We start from the raw sequence: 21,933 nt of genomic DNA on the forward strand, positions 1-21,933 counted from the left end.
GACTATACAATTAGCATTACACCAGTCCGGCACGTGCTGGCCGGGGCGAGCTAGTGCGCGTGAACACTTTTGACGGGTTTTGCGGAGGCCGAAATTAGGCCTATAAAAAGCTTATAAACCCTCCAAACAAGGGTAACGGTGGTTGTGGTGAGAGGGGGGAGGCGATCTGGGTTGACAGAGAAGCTTCTGTCAAAGGATACATTTTGGTTGCGTTCCAAGCACTCTAGCTGGCATGCTTTCAATGCGTAGACAGCCAGGACGTGCGTGCGGATGCCGCTACTGTTTTGCCGTGATTTCGACACTTTTTTGCACAGCAATAAGGTTGGAGGGTTCAAAAGAACATGGGTATATGGAACATCCATGAAGAGACAAGGTATCATCTATCAGTTGACAGCATTCAGGAATGAATGAACACATGATCTACTATACAATATTTTATTTCATAACTTGTATCACAAGGGACCGTCCAGCTTCTCTCTGTATCAGACATACAACAGCCTTCAAAGACGTTATCTACATGTATTTACACATTGTACAAGGTTACAGGATCAACCCAAAAAAATTACGCCAAATTTGATAAGAACTCGTGTTGTGTTGTGTTGATGCACTGCATAGACAACACAAGAAACCATGGAACATTCCTCAATGTTGTAGAGTTGGCTTTCCACAGCTTCATTTATGGCAATGACTGAACGTCATGTTTCCTAATGCGTCATATAATCGATAGTTGGCAGATTGCCTAGCACTCAATAGGTTTTCCTCATCACAATATTCATCAACACCTCTAGTACATCCCAAAAGTTTCAAAACTTTAAGGTCAGTTTAGCTCATACTAATTTCAAACACGTTACCCCGTAGTAATGCTGTTTAGCATAATTGTTAGATATTTAATTTTCTAAGCAAAGGCAAGACTGTTATTGTAGAAGATTTTTATTATAAAATCTGCAATTCAAGAAAACCTTACAAAAAATTATTTCATTTTGATTTGATTTTTAAAAATTCCTTGCTAAAATATTAAGATCTTTCATACTTACTTCATCAAAGTTGAACAAGCGATGCTGGAGATATAACAAATGCAATGGTTTGCCTTTTAAACATTAGAACACACCTACTGTAATGCCGTTATAATAGCTATGTCTACAGTTCTTATATCACAAATCTAATGAAATAAACATTATAATTCTAATTATGTTGGGTTTTATTACTCCAGTTTTTTCAAATGATAAGGCCATGTGCTCACCTCCAGTTAGTGACAGAAATATGGTTACATAAAATGTGACCTCCGTGACCATTGAAATTAGGTCAAGGTCAAAAGCATGTTCTACCTCTAGATTATGAATGACACACATTCCAAGATCATACACAGAATGTTTCTTGTGATATGACTAAAACAGGATTTTCTTTATATTGACCTACTTACACCAAAAAGTAGGTCACATTGATCTAAATCTTTGTCAACATTGTAGAGAAGTTTAATACATGTAGGTGTCGACATATTAAATTTGAAGAGTCTTGGACAAATAATGATAGGCCACTATTGGTGGAATTTGAGAGTTTGTCTTCCGTGGCCATAGAAATAAGGTCAAGGTCAAGGTGCTTCAAGCACAATGTGTGACTTGTTCAGATTAATCAATGACAAACATTTGAAGATCAAACTCGAAGATTTCTTGAAATATGACGCCACATAGGATATTATGACCTTTGACCTACTTCAACCTGAAATGAAGGTCACACTGACCTAAATCTTTCTCGACAATATAGGTGTCTACATATCAAATCAGAAGAGTCTTTGTCAAGTGATAAAGAAACATGCCTCACTTGGAGAAATTCTGAACTTACAGATATTTGTAAGGATTTGTAACGATTTTTTTGAATGGCCGATTTCATTATGAAAACATTAAGAAATCACATTCCTGCCGTAACGTTTGCTTCAAAAACAAACGTTCTGCTAAAACCGCATTGCACTTGGTGTATCAGTTTGCACGATATCATATGAATTAGGTGTTGATGTTAATATGAGCTAGACTGTACATACCAGGTGTAGGTCAATTTTATAATGTTGTAAATGAATTGCTAGTCCCACGGACTTCTGAACCTGGATTTGCAAGTCATCATCAGCGGACAACGAGGACATCTCGAGCACTGGATTGATCACAAGACCCAAGTGAGATTTCTCACCAGAAACTCAAAAATCCCGTATTCTTATTATACCGCCAGTATTTGATAGAGAGCTGGTATCATAGTGATCTAACATTGAACTCCAATCACTTATACTTTATAAGCCGTTTTTAGTTCTTAATACATAACTGACCTGACCTTCGGCATTAATTTTGTCTTTGAATCTGGTCAATATGCGATAATTGACCAAACAAATTTCTTTGTTTACTGCATGGTGTTGACTAAAATGATTAGTTAATTAAAACAAACTGAGCCTGCTCTTAACACTCGTCAAGCTAAGTAATTAACTAAAAATAGGCCAACGAATCAACTATCGACAATAAATATACTTCAGATCAGAATTCAAGCCATCTAAATAACATATTTTTATTTTTATTCCAGACGAGAAGGAGATTTCAATAACTCATGTGTTAATTGATGAGTTATTGCCCTTTAACCCCTCGTGGTCCGCTTGGTCAGCCAAAAACAATAGCTGGAAGCCAAGTAACAGATCCAATCTATATTAGTCCATGCTAAATAGTGGAAACATTATGGCAATGGCAGGTGAAAAACTTACAAATGAGTGCTGAAGATATTGGGACATCTTATTGGGTGACCCTGTATATCAGTATATTTTTACAAGAAATTATACAAAAAATAATGAGATACAACCAAAACAATAATGCACATTAAATATTATGTAAAGCTGTCCACATGACATACATGTTTTGTTAATCCATTTTCAAATAAGCAATCCTGGCCATAATTGTAGACTTTCATGAAACACCAGTCATTCGGAATACCCCATATATGTACCTACTCGTTCGAGAGCAAAGATGGGTTTGACGCCTGTCGGACTCAAAACAAGGTTAGTCATTTTAGTCCCAATTGACACTGTGGTGATTCAAACCAAAAACCACACAAACGAATTGCATTAACTACTTTTGCAGTTGTTCAGGAAAATAGAAGAGGTGACATATTATTATTTGATCACCCGTCAGCCCTTTCATTAGCTTGAACATTTGCAAATGCAACAAGAGCGATTAGTTATGCATGCACAATTTCGCATATGATAAATAAATTTGTGTTTGAATCAGCACCGTCATTAATATCATTCTTTGTGTGCAATGTACTCTGAAGGAAGGGAAAATCATCTGGCAAAGGGATGTTGGTGACTGGGTTTGCCAAATTCATGAAAATACCAGAAAAATGTCATTTCATGAGCTTGGTTAAAACAAATGCAGTTCTCCACCTGATAACACATCTATCCAGTACACACTGACATTATTTCTAAGCGAGATGACCTTCAACTTGTTGTCATGACTACAAACCTACCAAGAAATACACTTTTGGACTCCTTTTGACCAACAAGAATGAAAATTATTCTCCTTGACTGCTGGATTTTGCAATAGAAAATGCATTGGAGTACACTTTGGATGTTGAATGACCCTACACTGCAGTCTGCCTACATACAGGTCACAGCACAGAAACTGTGCTATTGCGGATTAAGGCATATATTGGCACTACACTCGCGGTCCCCCTCAATAACCTGTGAACAATTCCTAACACTTTTGACATGCTTGATTCAAATTCAAAGGAAATTTCATTGAACGAACTCATTTACCCATCCTTGACAGCTGCAATGAGAGGGACAGCTCTAACAACAACTTACCACCTGCATGCAGACTATCTGAGCCGATATAATTCTGTTGGTAGTCAAAGTTTGTACCAAACATGCCGCATATCTGAGAACACAGCTTTTTCAAAGAAAGTGTCTTACTCAAGAATTTTAATAGGCGGCAAAACTAAACTTCTGACAATCAATGAAACCCAAGCTGTCCGAAAGCTGTCCGAAAGAGCCTCCCTTTCTAAAAACACCACAACTGCAGAGAGTATAAACTTCAACCGCATTGGTGACCAACACTGATGTCAACTTCAAGCATCGGCCTGACCACTCAGACAACCAAAGTTACGTTAGGAGTGATAACAACAGCGCCATCTCCGAGTCAAAAACAGAACTTAAGCATCAAATCATCACCTTTCATCAAAATGGAATTAAAATCGTTAAAAAGCATTAGTGGCACAGCAATTTAATCAGATGGGAGGAGTTAACTTTGTGATAGGTTGATTTCAACATTGATTTTTTGTTACAGCAATATTGCAATATTAGATGACCACATATCAGAATTTCAACCTTAAGTCTTGAATACTTTCTGTGCGGGGTGACAAGACTGGCGTTACCTTTGGTGGGTATAGTGGATCTTTTCCAGTTGACCATCATCTTTGTTTCATCTCCTTACTGAATCAAAGGTTTGCTGTCTGCAGTCCAAATTTTGATACAGCAGAAGCCAGTATCTAGAGTGAAACAAAAGAGACAACTACGATCCATTCTGATAACCAGGTCACTCTAGACGGCAAAAATGCACAATTCACGAAGCCACAAGATGTACAATGCTGTACTGCAAATATCAACAAGAAAGTGCATGCTCAGTTGCTACTTCTTCTTCTTCTTCAGCATTCAACCTGCCTAAGTACTATAACCTCAGTCCTGTGGCGGTGATGAAGCGGCTTGTCGCCCGAAGGTCCGGCTGTGTTCCCCACAGCTTTTCTTCGACCTTCGTGTCCTTTGCTACTAAATAAATGTACTTTTTTCTAGCATTCCAATATTGTATACAGGAAGTTCACAGTTAAATGGTTTTTTCTCCAATATTCCCAATTCTAAGCCAACAAAGGGGAATGGTTCTGACATAATTTACCCAATTCTTAATATACCCTCATTATAATACTCATTTTGGGCCCATAGCCATGGGTGAACAGAAATATCCCCCTTTGCGGGCCTAGAATTAGACTTAGAAAAATTTTGAGGAAAACCATTTAACTGTGAACTTTCTACATATGCAAATTACACTACTAAGTGATGAATTGGCCCACCATCCTCATTTCATACTGCCCTAAGCCTCTTCTACTGTACACTAACTGATGTCAAAATATTGTTTCAGACTATGACGAGTATGTCAATTCAACTTACGTTTCTTTGTGTCGAGATACATACCTACAGTTGTATACGCAACAAATTTAAAAAGTGCCTCTGACAGGGAATTTCTTAGATTATTATCTGTTTTAGGGGATTTCGCACGACAACGTTTTGGCCTACTTTTTACATTTTCTTGGGTGGTAACAATGAACCTTCTCATTTCCTGTTAATAAGCCGGGCCCAGATCAGAAAGCTAGACTCGGCCTGATGAACATGTGGACAATAGGGCCTAAAATAGGGTTCCATTCAGAAACTCGCGTATGAGGCACGGTGGGGGCATTGCATTGCTTGTACGAGCTTTGCTTTAACTAGAAAAGTAGGTCAAATCGAAAACCCTGACTATACGTGCCGCAGCCTTATAATGCAGTATCTCACATCAGATTTGCCAACAAACATAATTTTGACTCTTCAGCTGTAATCAATGGTTTCAAAACAAGGCAGTGAACTGTGAACTACCTTGATTTGTTACACCACTGATCAAAAACAAATGGCCAACTTGACCTAAAATAGTCTTGATTGAGGGAAAGGGAGTAGGTCTTCCCTTTTAGCACCTGAAACAACCCCAGGAAACAGTGCTGACTGAAATCAGCAAATAAAACCCTGTTTTGAAGGTGGAAGGATTTATCTGGACCTGGTATTTCCCTCCATTGATGGGTGGTATTGCCGAAAACAAAAAAAAACCAAACCATGATGATAATTATTTTGGAGAAAAAATTGTAGGAAAACCCCAAAAGCCAAAAGGTTTCTCATAAGAGCGTGTTTTTTTGTCCAGATAGATTCTTTAAACCTTTGGAATGTTCATTGTAACAACACTCAATTACAAAACAATTTTGTACACACCTTATAGGAAGGAAAGGTGCTATGATTATTATGTCATCTAATGAATTAGTACCACTATTTGTTTCAATTTACACAAGACATAAACATAATATTGTCCCGATTTAAAAATCAATCAAAACGATTTACGAGTAATTCATACTTGCAACGCCTCATCTCTATCTATCTGCACAGGTTTATCATAGTGCATAGCCAAGGCAAAAGGGGAAACCTCCATAGCTACAGAGCTACATTTTCAAAATTGCTCTTGGAATTTCATTGAACCTAAATCTAAAATTCATTCAAACGACAACCATTCCAGAAAAATGATGATTTTGTGCAGCATATGAGCCCCAATGCCAAATGCAACAGAGCCTCTGAACCTTGTCCAACATCATTTATCATGGCATTTCTTCAATGGCGCGAAACTCCCGTGCAAATTACATGTAGTGAAATTTCATATGGTGAAACATCGGCCTTTTTCTGGAGCGGTTGTGTTGGAATGAACTTTTGAATAGATTAAAATGCAGGGACATGCTGTAACAATCAATTTGAGGTGGGTTAGATGAAAGTCCGAGAGTAATTGTGGAAATGAGAGCGACTTTCAAGATTTCTGAACAATAGAAAGTCTAGTTGCTGATCCTGGTTCAGACGCCCCTTTCTCCCCTCCCCCTAAAGTCTCTTCACAACGCAGAGTGCTCGATAGGAGGGTACCAGATAATAAAGCAATCAATCTTTTAAAAGCTTTGATAAACTGAAAGTTTCAAAAGATTTTAAACATGTCAAATTCTAATATGCGAGTCAGGTAGTGTACAACAGTCATGTCACACCAGTTTTTATTGTTGAAGAACTCTGTCATAGCGGAAAAATTCCTCTGTACATTTTCCAAAACAGAAAATCATGTTCTTGGTGGATTGAAATCCTTTTTTGAGAAGGTATAGGCATGAAATTTCACATATGAATAAATGCAGTAATCTATGTGGTTGCAGCATTCTCAAATGAAAAGTTTTGAAATACATAGCATACATTTGAGCATTTTGTTCTCTGGTAGCGTACCGGAAGATGACAAAAAGCTGAAATGCGTAATGTAACCGAGGATCACCCCCTGTACATGAATAGGCATGTTCTAAACAATTCACTCGACATCAGTGTTGGACAAAGACGAGAAATGATGAGATGAAGCAGTCATCGATTTACTGCAGGAGTGCTCGATTACTGCGGCGGCCCAAGCTTTCCCAGGAGCTAAGCTTGTTCTACCTTTAATTCCTCATTCCTGACCATGGAATTAATATTAGAAGGAGGGTTTCAATTCTTCCATTTCAATCAACTCAATTAAGCAAACAAATAACAAGAATAAAATTATCTGCCTGGTAATAATGCTGAAGTCCGTCTATCGAGCACTTCAACAAGTGAATGGATAGTCAGTCTAGCTTAAGTGCTTAACGAGCATGTTAATGTTAACCCAGGAGTGCCCCTTTAGAGGGCTCATAACAGTGGAGGCTGTTGAAAGCACTTTGAAACAGACCTCCATCAGTCAAACCTCAAGAAAAAGCTGCAACAAAAAAAGACCAGCAACAACTTTTATTTTATCACAAACAGGGCCATCGACAAATCTGTTGAGACGATTAATCCAAAGATCGCCCAGGAGAATTAATTCCCAACTAGCCGAGATTCAGGCCTTTCAACTCACTCTGCTGGCAAAAGAGAGTTTAAAAAGATAATTTTAATATTATCCCAGGCCTCTTCTGGGCCGTTCTGTGGACAGGCTGCTCGGTAAGTTGGAAACAGGCCTGTTCAATGCTAGGTCCGTTGGCAACTGATTCCCCAAGGTGAAAATGCCTAAAACCGCCTTAGCACATGTACAATGGACTGGGTATCACAACTAGCAACTCATTAAATATATTGTTTTCAAACAAAATCTGAAATAAATAAAGCTCGAGACTTAACTGGAAAGACCATAGTGTTTTCACAATTATTCTTTCACTAATCACAAATCATATAGGGGAAGCTTGAACTCTTCTTGAGCATTTAGCTATAATTAACTACTGAACAAGCATGCATTTAACTCAATATAACTGGGTTAAGATAGAGACTCACTAAATGGCAAAAGAAAGTTCAAATTAAATTGATATTAAGTAGGGTGGGCCGAGAGTCAAACTGATCCCATGTTAAGAGCAATGAAATGTTCCAGCGATACTATGCTTGCATAGGGCCTGGAGTGGATGGATGAATGTTCCTAAACTAATAAGACTGGTGAGGGGACCTGGTCACATTCAAAAAAGCTGCCAGAGTTGATGCCTGATGACAGCATCAAATCAAGAGGAAGTTCGTGTGAACAAATCTAACTCCCAAATAACATCGCACCTTGAAAAGCAGGTTGGATTTCTGCTATGATTTAAAGATATCCAATAGATGTCTTCATCTAAAGTCTTTGCGACAAGAGTGTGACCTTGGTGATCTTGAAACTTAGGTCAAGCTCAAACTGATTCTAGCACAATGTCAGGCTTTTTCAAATTGATAAATGACACCCATTTGAAGATCACAGTGAAGGATTCTTGATATACGACACACACAGGATTGTATGACCTTGACCTAGGTACACCTGAAAGTTAGCCAACACTGACCTAAATCTTTGTCAACATAGAAAAAAAAGGCTACATATCAAATTTGAAGACAAATGATTACATAATGTGCCCCTATCAGTGAGATTTTAAAGTTTGACATCTCTGACTTTAAAGGCCTACGCCGTTTGTTAAAAACTTTGAATTTGTAATTGAACTTTAAAATGTCGAATTGGGAAAATTTGTACGAAATATGAATTTCAACATTGCCGTTGTGTGGACTAATATACAGATACTATGAATATCGAGTTTAAACATCTACAGAATTGTGTATCAGTGGATTTCTATTTAACTGGACCACATGAAATTACAAACGGCATACCCCTTTAGGATGGCTGCCTGCAGCCCAGAAAGTAGGTCAAATCACAATGATGTTTTTTTAATGTCAAGTCATGCTGAATTAATAAGACATACATCAACACACCAAGTTTTCTAGACTTAAAGGTCAGCAAACGTGTCATCATTGATACTGGACCTATGGACCACAAACAAGACGCGGTGAGATAAGCTCACCCATTCATTCAAGCTCAAACTGACTTGACAAGATTCTACAATCAAAGTTGTAGTTTTCTTATTCTGCATTCCATATTTGTATAATTCTATACCATCATCATCATCATCTTCATCATTGTCATTTTCGGAGGGTCTGCGAAACAAAGGCATCACACAATTTTTCACTGCAGCTAGAAATATAACACACAACTTCATGTAACATATCATCTCCAACTCTTCATTTTTACACGGTTTAGTTATAAACTCAAATTTCTGCAAAGCCCTATGCTCCAATACAAATAGTAATATACACATTCAGGCAAGTGTAACCCGTTTTAACATTAGCTAGGAAAAGATGGATTTGAATTCTAATAGTATATATTCCACTATTTGATTCTGAAACACTGTGCTGACAGCCATGTTGGGTGCCTCATCCTTTGGCCAGAGTAGCGTTGGTCCAAACACGATAGCAATATTTTGCGCCTGCATCCGATTCTGTGAACTGCAGCTCATCACTCTGGAAAGAGGAATAACATAAGTGGAATCTGACCATGCATGCCAGTGGTACAATCTCACTATCATCACCCTAGAGAATGAATTCCTCCGATCGCTGAGAATCTTATCAGGCCTTCCAACTTACCGAGCAGACTGCCCTGGAAAGTGCTTCTGGAGGCCTGGGATAATGGCTGCCTCACAAGGCTCGCTCGGCAAACTGGAAGCCCTGATAAGATTTTTGACAATCTGGGGTATTGATTCTCCAGGGGGATTATGTTGTCTTTCTAATGTCATAAATTGAGAAGTATTTCTTTGATCTTTCATCACATTATCTTCACCGCTCTCGGGTTAAATTAGGTCATGTGGAAGAGTTTTAGACAAATCGTACTTACGCATCTAAATGTTTAAAAAGTAATTTTGTCGTATCGAAGTTTGGTTTTGGCAGAACCCTGATTAGATCCTTCATAGTCTGCAGTTTCTTGGACTTGTCAGGTAACGCTGTTGTATAAAAACATTAAGCTTAACTCTTTATCATTCAATTCCAACATGCGATCTGTACAAACTTCACTTCAGAGAAAACATGAAAAATAATGACAAGACTTCACAACAAGCCTTGAATTAAGTGAACGGTCACTGAAAATGACAGACACCAAACCGAAGCTTGACAGGCACTATTCACTTGTGCCCGACAAAACAACACGCGAACTGTCAGGCATGAAACCAATGCTGTCCAGCGCCACCAAATTAGTTATGTTGGGTTACGTTGCAGGTTTCATGGACTTCTATTCTATTTTCTCTTACGAGCATTCTATCACATGCCATTATTGTTCAGCACCAATTGTCGTTTTTACCCTGGTGACTCATCCTCGGCATCCATCACAAGCTACCCATGTTTCTCACTTGGATCGCAGCTTTTACTTGCCTCCTCATTAAACAAACATGGCAATCAAAGAAAGAAGCCCTTGGTGAGTAGCGATGAGACTATCTGCATCGAAGATTATGTTTCCAATAACTTATCCCTTTCACTGCCAAGACGTATTTGACCAAATTGAAAATGTGAACAAAACTTTGAAAAGTATTTCCATCCTATCACACGATGACTCGACTGAGTGAAATACTAATGTCATGTGGTTTCAATAATACTTCAGATTTTCTTACTTTTTTTACCTTGATCAAAGTGGTCACTGGCAGTGAACGTCCAGATGGACTACATCACAGCTCTGCTGACGAAATGTCGATGACTTTGGATGAACCAAAAAGTACTCACTGATAGCAAATTTCAACTTGTCATAGAAATCAAATGGGAAGAGAGGTTCTTTAAGTTCTCTGAAGAACAGCTTCAATGCACCAGTTAACACATGGAAATCCCACATCGGATCGTCTAAGTCGTATGGTTCTGCAGAAGAGGTTTCAGAGGAACATGTCATATTGAGCAAATGCCACCTCCAGAATGCACAATGTATAAGTTTCAATAAAAATGTCCCAGTCCCTGTTTCCTGCAATTGGCAAGTTGAGCACTGAAAAGTTGTCTCGGTGAGATGAGACAATGACCCCAAACTGAGGAGTATATGGATATCAAGCTTGCTCGGGAAGTTGACCTGCAATAGACCAGCATCCTATCCAGGGGAAGTTATACTCCTAGTCACTTAAATGCTACGGAATCAGGGATAAGCTCCAGCCAGGAAAAATAGTAGATAAGAATACATGCTGACTTCATTTCACTCACTAACAATAATTTTTTTACGGTGCAGAGTTAAGACAAAGGAAAAAAACTTCATACTTGCAGGATTCAAAGGGTTAATTTGAAATCTACAGAGTTTTCAAAGGAACCTCTTTCTCGAATCACATACAAATAGTGAAGAAAAATTTGTGAGATCAAATGAAATGTTCTCCCCGCAATTAACAGAATGAAACGGCCAGGGGCCATTGTGCTCACCGTATAGATATCTGGTGCTTTGGAATTCATCCAGGTTAAGAAACATTGTACATGTATAGTATATAGGTCAAACCAAAGTCAGTATGACATGTGATGTATCGTTGCTTGAAGTAAGTACCATAAGAATATCATCAAAAACAAGTCACTAATAAACGAGATATTGCACTTTTTACCTATTTTAGTTTTGGCCTCCTGGTGGCCAAGTTGAGTACCAGATCAGATCGAAATTCGGTGTCCGAGGTTACATGACGTAGGGAGTCATGTGTACCAAATTTCAAGTTCATAGCTTTAGTGGTTAATAAACGTGCAATAGTTACACTCAAACGACCAATTTACGCCATTTGACCTCTGTGACCTTGAAAAGCAGGTCAAATCAAAAACTCACATGATATATGATGTATCCTTGCTAGGAGAACCTACCATAAAAATGTTATTGAAAACGAATCACTAATAAGCGAGATATCACGCTTTCTAGGTTTTAAGTTGAGAATCAGACCGGACTGAAATTCAGGGTCAGAGGCCAGCTGACCTAGGGGGTCCTTTGTACAAAGTTCATAGCTTTAGTGGTTAAGAAACGTCCCATAGTTACACACAAACGGTCAATTCACACAATTTGACCTCTGTGACCTTGAAAATAAGGTCAAATCAAAAACCCGTAAGATATGTGATGTATCCTTGCTCTGAGTACTTACAATAAAAATAAAATTGAAAACAAGTCACTATTAAGCGAGATATTGCACTTTTTACTTTTTTTAGTTTTGGCCCCCTGGTGGCCAAGTTGAGATTAAGATCAGACCGCAATTCGGTGTCAGAGGTTATATGATGTAAGGAGTCATGTGTACCAAATTTCAAGTTCATAGCTTTATTGGTAAAGAAATGTGCCACAGTTACGCTCAAATGGCCAATTTACGCCATTTGACCTCTGTGACCTTGACAAGTATGTCAAATCAAAAACCCGTAGCATATGTGATGTATCCTTGCTAAGAATATCTACCATAAAATTTTTACCAAAAACTAATCAGTAATAAGTGAGATATCACACTATTTATGTTTTTAGTTTTAGCCCCCTAGTGGCCAAGTCAAGAATCAGACCGGACCGAAATTCAGTGTCAAAGGTAATCTGACCTAGGGGGTCATGCAAACAAAGTTTTGAGTCCATAGCCCTAGCGGTTAAGAAACGTGCCACTGTTTTAGAAATAGGATACGACGGACGACGACGACGGACACTGCGGTGTTGTATAGACTCCCCCTACGGTGAGCCAAAAACCAAACTCACGATGGCTGCCATAGAGGCCATACTGGATATCAGTTCACATCAATTCTTGAAAAGTCACTCCAAATAAGCGACTGATATATGGGTATTCAAATGAAACGGCCAGGGGCCATTGTGCTCACCGTATACATCTTTTAGTAGGCAGGATCATGCTTAGTTTACAGGTGAATATGGTGAACACAATCAGGCATGAAGACTTTTTTTAGATGTGTATTGATGTCAAGTAATAAGACAGGGCAGTATATATAAGTTTATGATCCAACCAATAATTGTCTATGACATCAACAAGATCAATATCGTGTGATTGCTAAGAGTCCCTGCAATAAAAATTTCATCGAAAAAAAGTCATTAAAGGCCATATATCAAGGTTTTTTGCCATTTTCTGCTGTAAGACGATTTCAATACAGAAAACCAAATGCAATTAGCTCCATCCATTTTGAAGATATAGCCAATTATGTGTTTGACAACTTGATTACCTAATCAGGCCAGCAACTGGCTTGTTAGAGCCAGGCGGCGGGTTCAGCAAAAGTTGTGATGTAGATCAGGTTATCTGTACATGTCATGCAATCATAAAAGCAGGAGGACCTTAATTAATTATGCACACCTGGAAGTAATGTGTTTCATTCACTATGGTGTATTGTGTGGCTCCGAATTGTGTCAAGGATAGCACAAAGAACAATCGAATGACGGATGAATTTCCAAAGCCAGTTGAACGAGAGAGGAGGAAGCTGTGGATTCGGAAGTGCAAACGTTTGGAGTGTTGGAAGCCTGGGCCTTCGGCCAAACTTTGCAGTGATCACTTTATCGATACGGATTATCACATGAAGCCGGATATCTGCATCCAACTGAATATTAAATGCCACTTGTTAAAAACAGCTGTTCCAACCATGTCAATTGCATTTAATGCCCGAGGCTGCTGAGGTCGGTTGTTATACATAATGTGTAGGCCCTATTGGGGCCTGTGATACCGCATAGTGTCTTCTTGTGTTCCAGCCATAGCAAGGTGACAGCGACACAGGTCAGTGTCAGTGACAGCCACTGTCAATGACAGATTATTGTCATCTGACATCTAGGCCTATCTAACGTTGCACGGCATTATATCGTCACGTCAAGATGATTGTGCATAATACCGTCACTTTTCAATAGTAGTTCAGCGTCATGACATAACTGGCGATACAACACTGACGAGGCGAAACAATATTGTGCAACATTAGACTGTTCAAAAATCATACATGTTATGCATCTGCAACCGTCTATCAATGTCTTCTTTGCTATATCGGCAGGTCTGCCATGCAAATTGATTAACCACAAATTCTAATCACTTTCGTCCGAATGATCACTCTCATTATGATCTAGTGATATTAATGGCTCGAACATGTACGGCTCAACGTTTAAATATCCTTCTGTATCGACCAAAACATCCTCAAATTCACTGCTCTCACTCTCTGAACTGTATGCGGAAGCCATCTTGCTTTGTTCTGACTGACCTGATCTACGTCATCAAAAAATCCCTAGCGGCCACATGTGGAACTAATCTAAAGTTGTGTGTGGTGGGAAATTCAAATAGTTTAAAATTGAAAATTGAAATAACTAAATAATGACTTTATTATTAGAATTTTTTTAATGTCTGGGATCTTGTTTTTTTAACCCTCAACATATTTCATGAGTATCAAGCATGTTTTCAAATCTTGATATATGGCCTTTAATAAGCAAGATATTGCACGTCCTACATTTTCAGTTTTGACCCCCTGGTGGCCAAATCAAGAATCAGATCAGGCCAAAATTCGGTGTCGGAGATTATCTGATGTAGGGGGTTACATGTACCAACTTTCAAGTTCATAGCTTCAGCAGTTAAGAAACGTGCCATAGTTACACTCTAACGGCCAATTTACGCCATTTGACCTCTGTGACCTAGAAAAGGAGGTCAAATCCAAAAATCGCAGGACATGTGGTGTATCCTTGCTAGAAGTCCCTGCCATAAAAAATTTATCGAAAACAATTCACTCAAATAAGCAAGATATTGCACTTCTTACTTTTTCCATTATGGCCCCCTGGTGGCCGAATAAAGAATCAGATCGGGCCAAAATTCGGCATCAGAGGTTATCTGAGGTAGGGGGTTATATGCACCAAGTTTCAAGTTCATAGCTTTAATGGTTAAGAAACGTGCCATAGTTTACACTCTAACGGCCAATTTATGCCATATGACCTCTGTGACCTTGTCTGGGATCTTGTTTTTTTAACCCTCAACATATTTCATGAGTATCAAGCATGTTTTCAAATCTTGATATATGGCCTTTAATAAGCGAGATATTGCACGTCCTACATTTTCAGTTTTGACCCCCTGGTGGCCAAATCAAGAATCAGATCAGGCCAAAATTCGGTGTCGGAGATTATCTGATGTAGGGGGTTACATGTACCAACTTTCAAGTTCATAGCTTCAGCAGTTAAGAAACGTGCCATAGTTACACTCTAACGGCCAATTTACGCCATTTGACCTCTGTGACCTAGAAAAGGAGGTCAAATCCAAAAATCGCAGGACATGTGGTGTATCCTTGCTAGAAGTCCCTGCCATAAAAAATTTATCGAAAACAATTCACTCAAATAAGCAAGATATTGCACTTCTTACTTTTTCCATTATGGCCCCCTGGTGGCCGAATAAAGAATCAGATCGGGCCAAAATTCGGCATCAGAGGTTATCTGAGGTAGGGGGTTATATGCACCAAGTTTCAAGTTCATAGCTTTAATGGTTAAGAAACGTGCCATAGTTTACACTCTAACGGCCAATTTATGCCATATGACCTCTGTGACCTTGAAAAGTAAGTCAAATTGAAAACCCGTAAGATATGTGATGTATTCTTCCTAAGAGTACCTACCATAAAAATTTTATCGAAAACAAGTCACTTATAAGCGAGATATCACACTTTTTAGATTTCCACTTTTGGCCCCCTGATGGCAAAGTTGAGAATCAGATCAAACTGAAATTCAGCACCAGAGGCTATGTGATATAGGGGGTTATATGTACCAAGTTTCAAGTTCATAGCTTTAGTGGTTAAGAAACGTGCCATAGTTTACACTCTAACGGCCAATTTACGCCATATGACTGACCTCTGTGACCTTGAAAAGTAGGTCAAATTAAAAACCCGTATGATATAAGATGTATATTTGCTATGAGTACCTAAAACAAAAGTTTCATCGAAAACAAGTCACTAATGAGCGAGATATCACACTTTTTAAGTTTTGAGTTTAGGCCCCTTGGTGGCCAAGTCAATAACCAGACCGGATCGAAATTCAGTAACAATGGTCATCTGACCTAGGGGGTCATTTGCTCAAAGTTTAAAGTTCATAGCTTTAGGGGTTAAGAAACGTGCCACTGTTTTTGAAATAGGATACGACGACGGACGACGGATGACGACGACGGACACTGCGGTATTACATAGACTCCCCTACGGTGAGCCAAAAAGCTGGATCACTGGACTGTTTTATCACTGGATAGTGACACATGGATCACTACCACCTGGATTGGAGATTGTTCAGAAAATGGGATGTAATATTCATGTGTATGAGTTAACCATGAGAATTATCATAGTAATTTCAATGAACGTACCTGCAGGATTATCAACTGCAAACCGTAACTTCTGGACCTGAGCCAAGTTCCCGCTAAGACGATATATCCCATCACATGAGAGACCTCGGACTTCGATGGCTGCTGTACAATCCATCACAAAGCGTGGAATAGTGGAGTTTTCTCTCTCACAGATCTCGGAGATCGTTGAACCGAAGATTTGCTCTGGAAGAAAAAATATACAGGAATAATGGAATTATTTAGTTAGAATGTCATATCTCATCAATCCAAGACAATAGTGTGTTGAACTGAAGTTTTGTATTTGGGGCCAATTACCATGTTTATGGCAGGATTTCCTTATGACACCGGAAGTACTGATAATTGAAGTTGTGCACACTTACATGGGGAAAAACTGCCTTGCAAAGTGAGTATAATCCCTCAGCCATTGAGGTCAACGTGAGATAATGGTGAAGTCGGCCTTGGCGGACGATTAGCAGCATTCATGTGATTTACCCAAAGGCAGAAAGTGACAAAGGGAACTAGTGTAACAATGGTTGATCAATAACACCAGGAAAGGTTTTTCTCCTGGTTTTAAAACAACTTCCTTATATTCTATATTTCAGAGAAAATTATTGCAAAAATTAAAGAATGGTCCCTTCTTTCTTTAAGAACCCTTTTGCTACCACACCCAGCATATACCAGGACCGTACACTGCATACTGCTGGCCCGCAATAATCCGTACGGTCAAATTTTCCCCAAGTTCTATCATCACCACAATCCCTGTAAGTTTTTGGTTGGTCACACAAGAAAAAGTGAGATGGTAGCACTGCACTCAATCCAATACAGACCTTGTCCCTAAGATTGGGTAATGCTAGCCATTTTACAATGAAACTTTCCAAGCCAAGTTAGGATCCAGGCTGACCGGTCTATTCCGGATGTGGGCCAGGGGTCACCGCCAAAAGCCAGCGGTAGTAGAAGAGTTTACTGATGTTTAAAAATTAAACTGGCTTCCTGAAGAGAATTGACTAGCACTTTGGTCCAAATCCGCCATAGGTGATGTCTTTGGCGCCAAAAAAGATTTCTTTAGAGCTGGATTCAAAAAACTCTTTCAAACATACTTTTAAAATGTTAAAATCAGCTTCAAGCATTCTTTATCAACTATACTGAACTATGCAAATACAATATATCTGGAGAAAACACCCCATAAATATCGAAATGAAAGATTATTTTGAATAGAACTATTTTGGTTAATTTGACTAAGCCACCTGCATGACTTCATCACAATCACCATTTGGTGGTGGCACAGATTTCTCATTACAGTGATGTTGAATGGTATTTTATTTGTTTCGAAATCTCATCCCCAGTAGCCCCCTCTAATATTAGAATGCCCAAAGAAAAATTTACCAGGCTAATATTTTTGACCACTATTAGACTGGACTTCTTCTGTTCTTGGAGTTGTTCTCATGAGATGTTCCCATCCCATTACAAATCACAGACAGGAGGTTTCCCTCGGTTGTGTCAAAAAGGATTATTTCTTGAACTCGCTTAAGATATTTTCAAAGGATGAAAGAAAGGTTCCTGGACTAATTACTGAGTACTACCTTTAATAATTCCCTTTTCAGCCAGGCTGTCCCTCGTCGGACGACCTTTCAACAGATTCATCAACCTTTCCCGAATCTTGCTTCTTGGATGCGAAGAATCCTCCACAGTCTTGACTGGAAATTAGGTGTAATATTCAAAATTAGTAGACATTATGTGATTGAGCTGAATCATAATATACGGCCTCACTCCGTTGGCATCAGGAATGTTTCAAGTCTGTCACTCAACTGGTTCTCAAGTTATGGGGTGCAAAGTGAAAACAAAGATCGGGTCCAAAATCAATACGAAAACTTCTCTACACTAGGTCGTCACATCACAGAAGTTTTAGGTCTGTGACTCAACTGGTCCTTCAATCATGGAGTGGAATGTAAAAACAAAGATGGCCGCCTGGTGACCCGTTCGGTTTTCGAAAATGTGTCCAAAATTAATTTTGGAGAATGACTCTTGCTTTCCGACGATAACTTTATCGTTTTCGCAGTTGAGGGCATTCAGTAGAACTTGCAAATGGTCAGCGCATTAACAAGCCGATTAGCAATCAGCTGATTAACACTTTCACTGCCATCCGACTGAGATCTACATGTATGTTACTTTTTTTGGTCAAAAACACTCGCCCCCTCCAACTGCTTATTAGTTCTCTGTAGGCTTCAAGATTAAAACAGCGCATACGCTATCTTTTGGGTAGAAAGGAACTGAATCAGTTAATGCCTTTTAAAGCCAGCTGAGAAGCGCTCCCATCTTCGACACAATGAACAGTCAGCTATTTGAGGGGCTACTGAAAGGGGGTCGTTTTGGTCACTTTTTGTCACTTTTCAATCAGAAAAAGAAGGGTCATAGTAATAGTTTCTCTGTTGAAGCTCTGTCAGGAATATCTGGTCTTTGGCAAGCTATTGCAAAAAAAATTAATGGGGCTATCTCCGATCAATTTTTTACCCTGGGGTCTGAAAAGGGGGTGTTTGGAGGGTGAAACCTGGGCACTAAAAGAGTTAAAGGACATGTAGTAGTTCCTGAAGCATTAAGTGTCGATTCATGAACAGTCAGTTTCAGTTTCGGGAACCTGGAAAAAGAACCCACAGTACCAGTTAATTTGTTATCATAATTTTCTACCTACAGTCGTTGAATTGCACTAGAGAGTGGTTAACTTAATTACTGGACAGGTCAGCATGCCATGCCTATAAACAAAATAAATGTGGAAGTTCATTGGGGGGGGGGGGGGTGGGGGTTGTTGATAAAATATGAGACTGTACATTTATTGAGTGGCCTAAAACACCCTGCAAATTAATAGTTCTACACTTGGCTCTAATCAGTTACTGATATTTAGCACTTACGATGATACAGATAACGTTACATGTCCTCAAAAATTTCATGCATCTTGCATTGATACTGTTTGTTCCATACCAAATAAAACGAAAATGCAAGCCCAAATTTGTAATATCCAAAAGGTCAGTATATTTTTGTGGCAATACTTCAAGAAACTTTTCTGGACACAATTGCATAATACTTCTGACCTCTTGTGCTCAGCTGTGCCTGAATTTTGTTTATATACGACTGTCCATGCCCGAGTGGCATTAAAAAAACTTCCACTGATTGACCTTCTCCAGGTGAATTAATGGAGGATATTCAAATGATGTGTTTTTTTTGCACACCATTTATGTTTTATATCGATCAGCCAAATGTATTTGACAGTGAAACTGATGAATATTAACATGGATATATGTAGGCAAGTTTGTTAAATTCTTTTTCGATTTGTAGTTAAATCTAATATAAAACATAAATTTAGTATAAAACATTACATATAAAGGTTCGATTAATGAAATGTCAGGGACAAAGGCAAATTATCACCATCTGTGTATCATCAAATATCAGTGAACAACACATCATATATCAAATTTTAACCCCTTAAAGTTCAGAGCGTTTTTTTAGGCCAAACAATATGATACACCCCCACGCTTAGCTTTAGCATTTTTTAGCATGCCTAAGAAATTATGACAGAAACCCTTTGCCAGACAGCCAAGCTAAACTATTATTGTGCATAAAACAGAGTGAACCAGACATAGCCTTAAATGATATCAACTGGTGGATATTTCTTGAAGCAAAGTAACACACACATTTTCACACTTTTCTATGACGTATGACCCATTTCTATTGCTCTGAACACACCATAGAGAGGTTCTGTTTGGAATAGAACTTTGGTACTAGTTTCACAAATACACCAGACCACAGATGGCTAAACATCTTTTACATTTGTGTCACTCCAGTAGCCTCGCAACTGTAACAAACAGTTAGATTTTTCAACCCCCGAGCACTGGGAGTTGTTTGGGACCAGATAACTAAGCTATCACCTTGATTGGTATACTCCTTCCCTAGAGCCATACCCATACCCATGTGGCCCAATCACCTCATCAACTCTCAGAAAACAGCTTAAACATTATCATTTTTTGTGCACATAATCAAAGTATACACAGACAGAGATAAAAATAATACAGTACTGATATACTTTGTATGTTGGCTGTAAACATGTCATGATTCTGACAGTCAGCATTCATGAGATATTCACAACATAGGAATTCCAATGTCTCCAAAGACATCCACACAATAACCTTTCAGAGTCAATGGCGAGCAAATGTACTACCGTTGGTGGCGGACTAACAAGACCATATGACACAAGCTCACCCTGGTGAGCAAATAAAATAATCTTATGATGGGATGAACTAAAACAATTTCCGAATGACTATCCCAAAAAGACTTTGCTAACGATAAATAAATCAACTAAAATCGGAAAATTTGCAAGCAACGCTGTCAAAATCCAAAAAACCAAATTAGCATGATTAAATTTTATGACAGAAAAGGAATACACATTTGCAAAAAACAATATTAGGTTACACTCTAGGGATATTATCACGAGTCAGATGACATGTATTATTACACCAAAGAGGTTGAGGGTTTGGTAAGACTCTGGTTGCAGACGTTTCTCCTAATCATTAGAAGAGCCCTTGTACACTGTACCTTGGTCATGATTCCACAATAGGGTAATACAGGGTGTAAACTAGAATTGACTGGTCAGTCAATTTGAAATCTACCGACTAGCACGTAAAAGGATACTGACTTGAAATTGACTTGACAGTCAATTTGAAGACTGCACTCTGGCACCAAGATAGTGGAGAGACTAAGAGGTTCAGCAGCAAGATAAAATTTTTTTCACTTTTCGCATAACGCCCCTGGCGGCCAAAAAAGGAATAATATCTAGCAGCGATTCTGTGTCTGAGTAGCGCGGTTATCAAGGGGTACATGTGTACCAAGTTTGAGTACAGTAGCTTCAGTAGTTATGAAACGTGCCACCAATGTCTTACATCTGCTGGACGATGACACGCTATGATATAGGCTCACAGGCGAGCCAAAAAATTGGTACATGTATACAAATGTTCATGTCCCACAAGCTGAAAATGTTGCATGCAGGACTCGAACTTTCAGATACCTTCCATGTTGTGTCTATATCTAATTGGTTGCATATGAAGGCATTTTCTTTTCAAGTTTTGTGAACTGATATAGTGATAATGTACGGCTAAAGGATTCTTTTTAACTCTGGTGTCCCCTCAGCATCAAGAGTGGGCGAGACAGCTTTTCATACCACTAACTAGTGCAATTACTTAACCCTCCTTCCTTGTTGTTGAAAAGTGCAGGCATCTATCTGGAAAGTGGTGTAGTCTCATTTTCTAAATTAGTGAACTGTATGTGGCCCGGTGAACACTGCACTCCCTGCTGCAGTCCGAGCAAGCCGTGAGCCATTTGTACTCACTTACGAGTAGGCCCACAATCTCCACACCTGATTGCCGAATTCATGGCACCAAACAGCACATCAGCTTTCACTTCTAGTATAAAGTAACTTAGACTAGCGACACTGCCTCGAGATTCGCTCGGTGGGGGTATAATTGTCACTTTCCTGCATTTTGA

At 38.9% G+C, this 21,933-nt stretch overlaps 1 protein-coding gene across 9 annotated transcripts in view; it reads right to left on the reverse strand.

The window, feature by feature from the left end:
• Positions 1–438: 438 nt before the first annotated feature.
• The window catches only part of LOC135500257 (rho GTPase-activating protein 12-like), an 82,505-nt gene continuing 61,010 nt past the window's right edge, over positions 439–21,933 (reverse strand). For all 9 annotated transcript variants that reach the window (XM_064791594.1, XM_064791599.1, XM_064791596.1 and 6 more), the window contains 5 exons: positions 17,988–18,101; positions 16,429–16,611; positions 10,883–11,011; positions 10,008–10,113; positions 439–9,637 (listed from right to left, as the gene is read on the reverse strand). In XM_064791594.1, the coding sequence (XP_064647664.1) occupies positions 9,466–9,637; positions 10,008–10,113; positions 10,883–11,011; positions 16,429–16,611; positions 17,988–18,101 (704 nt within the window). In that variant the 3' untranslated portion in view covers positions 439–9,465. The remainder of the gene's footprint in view (positions 9,638–10,007; positions 10,114–10,882; positions 11,012–16,428; positions 16,612–17,987; positions 18,102–21,933) is intronic.

Source organism: Lineus longissimus, chromosome 16, assembly GCF_910592395.1.
Source record: "Lineus longissimus chromosome 16, tnLinLong1.2, whole genome shotgun sequence".
Lineage (NCBI taxonomy): Eukaryota > Metazoa > Nemertea > Pilidiophora > Heteronemertea > Lineidae > Lineus > Lineus longissimus.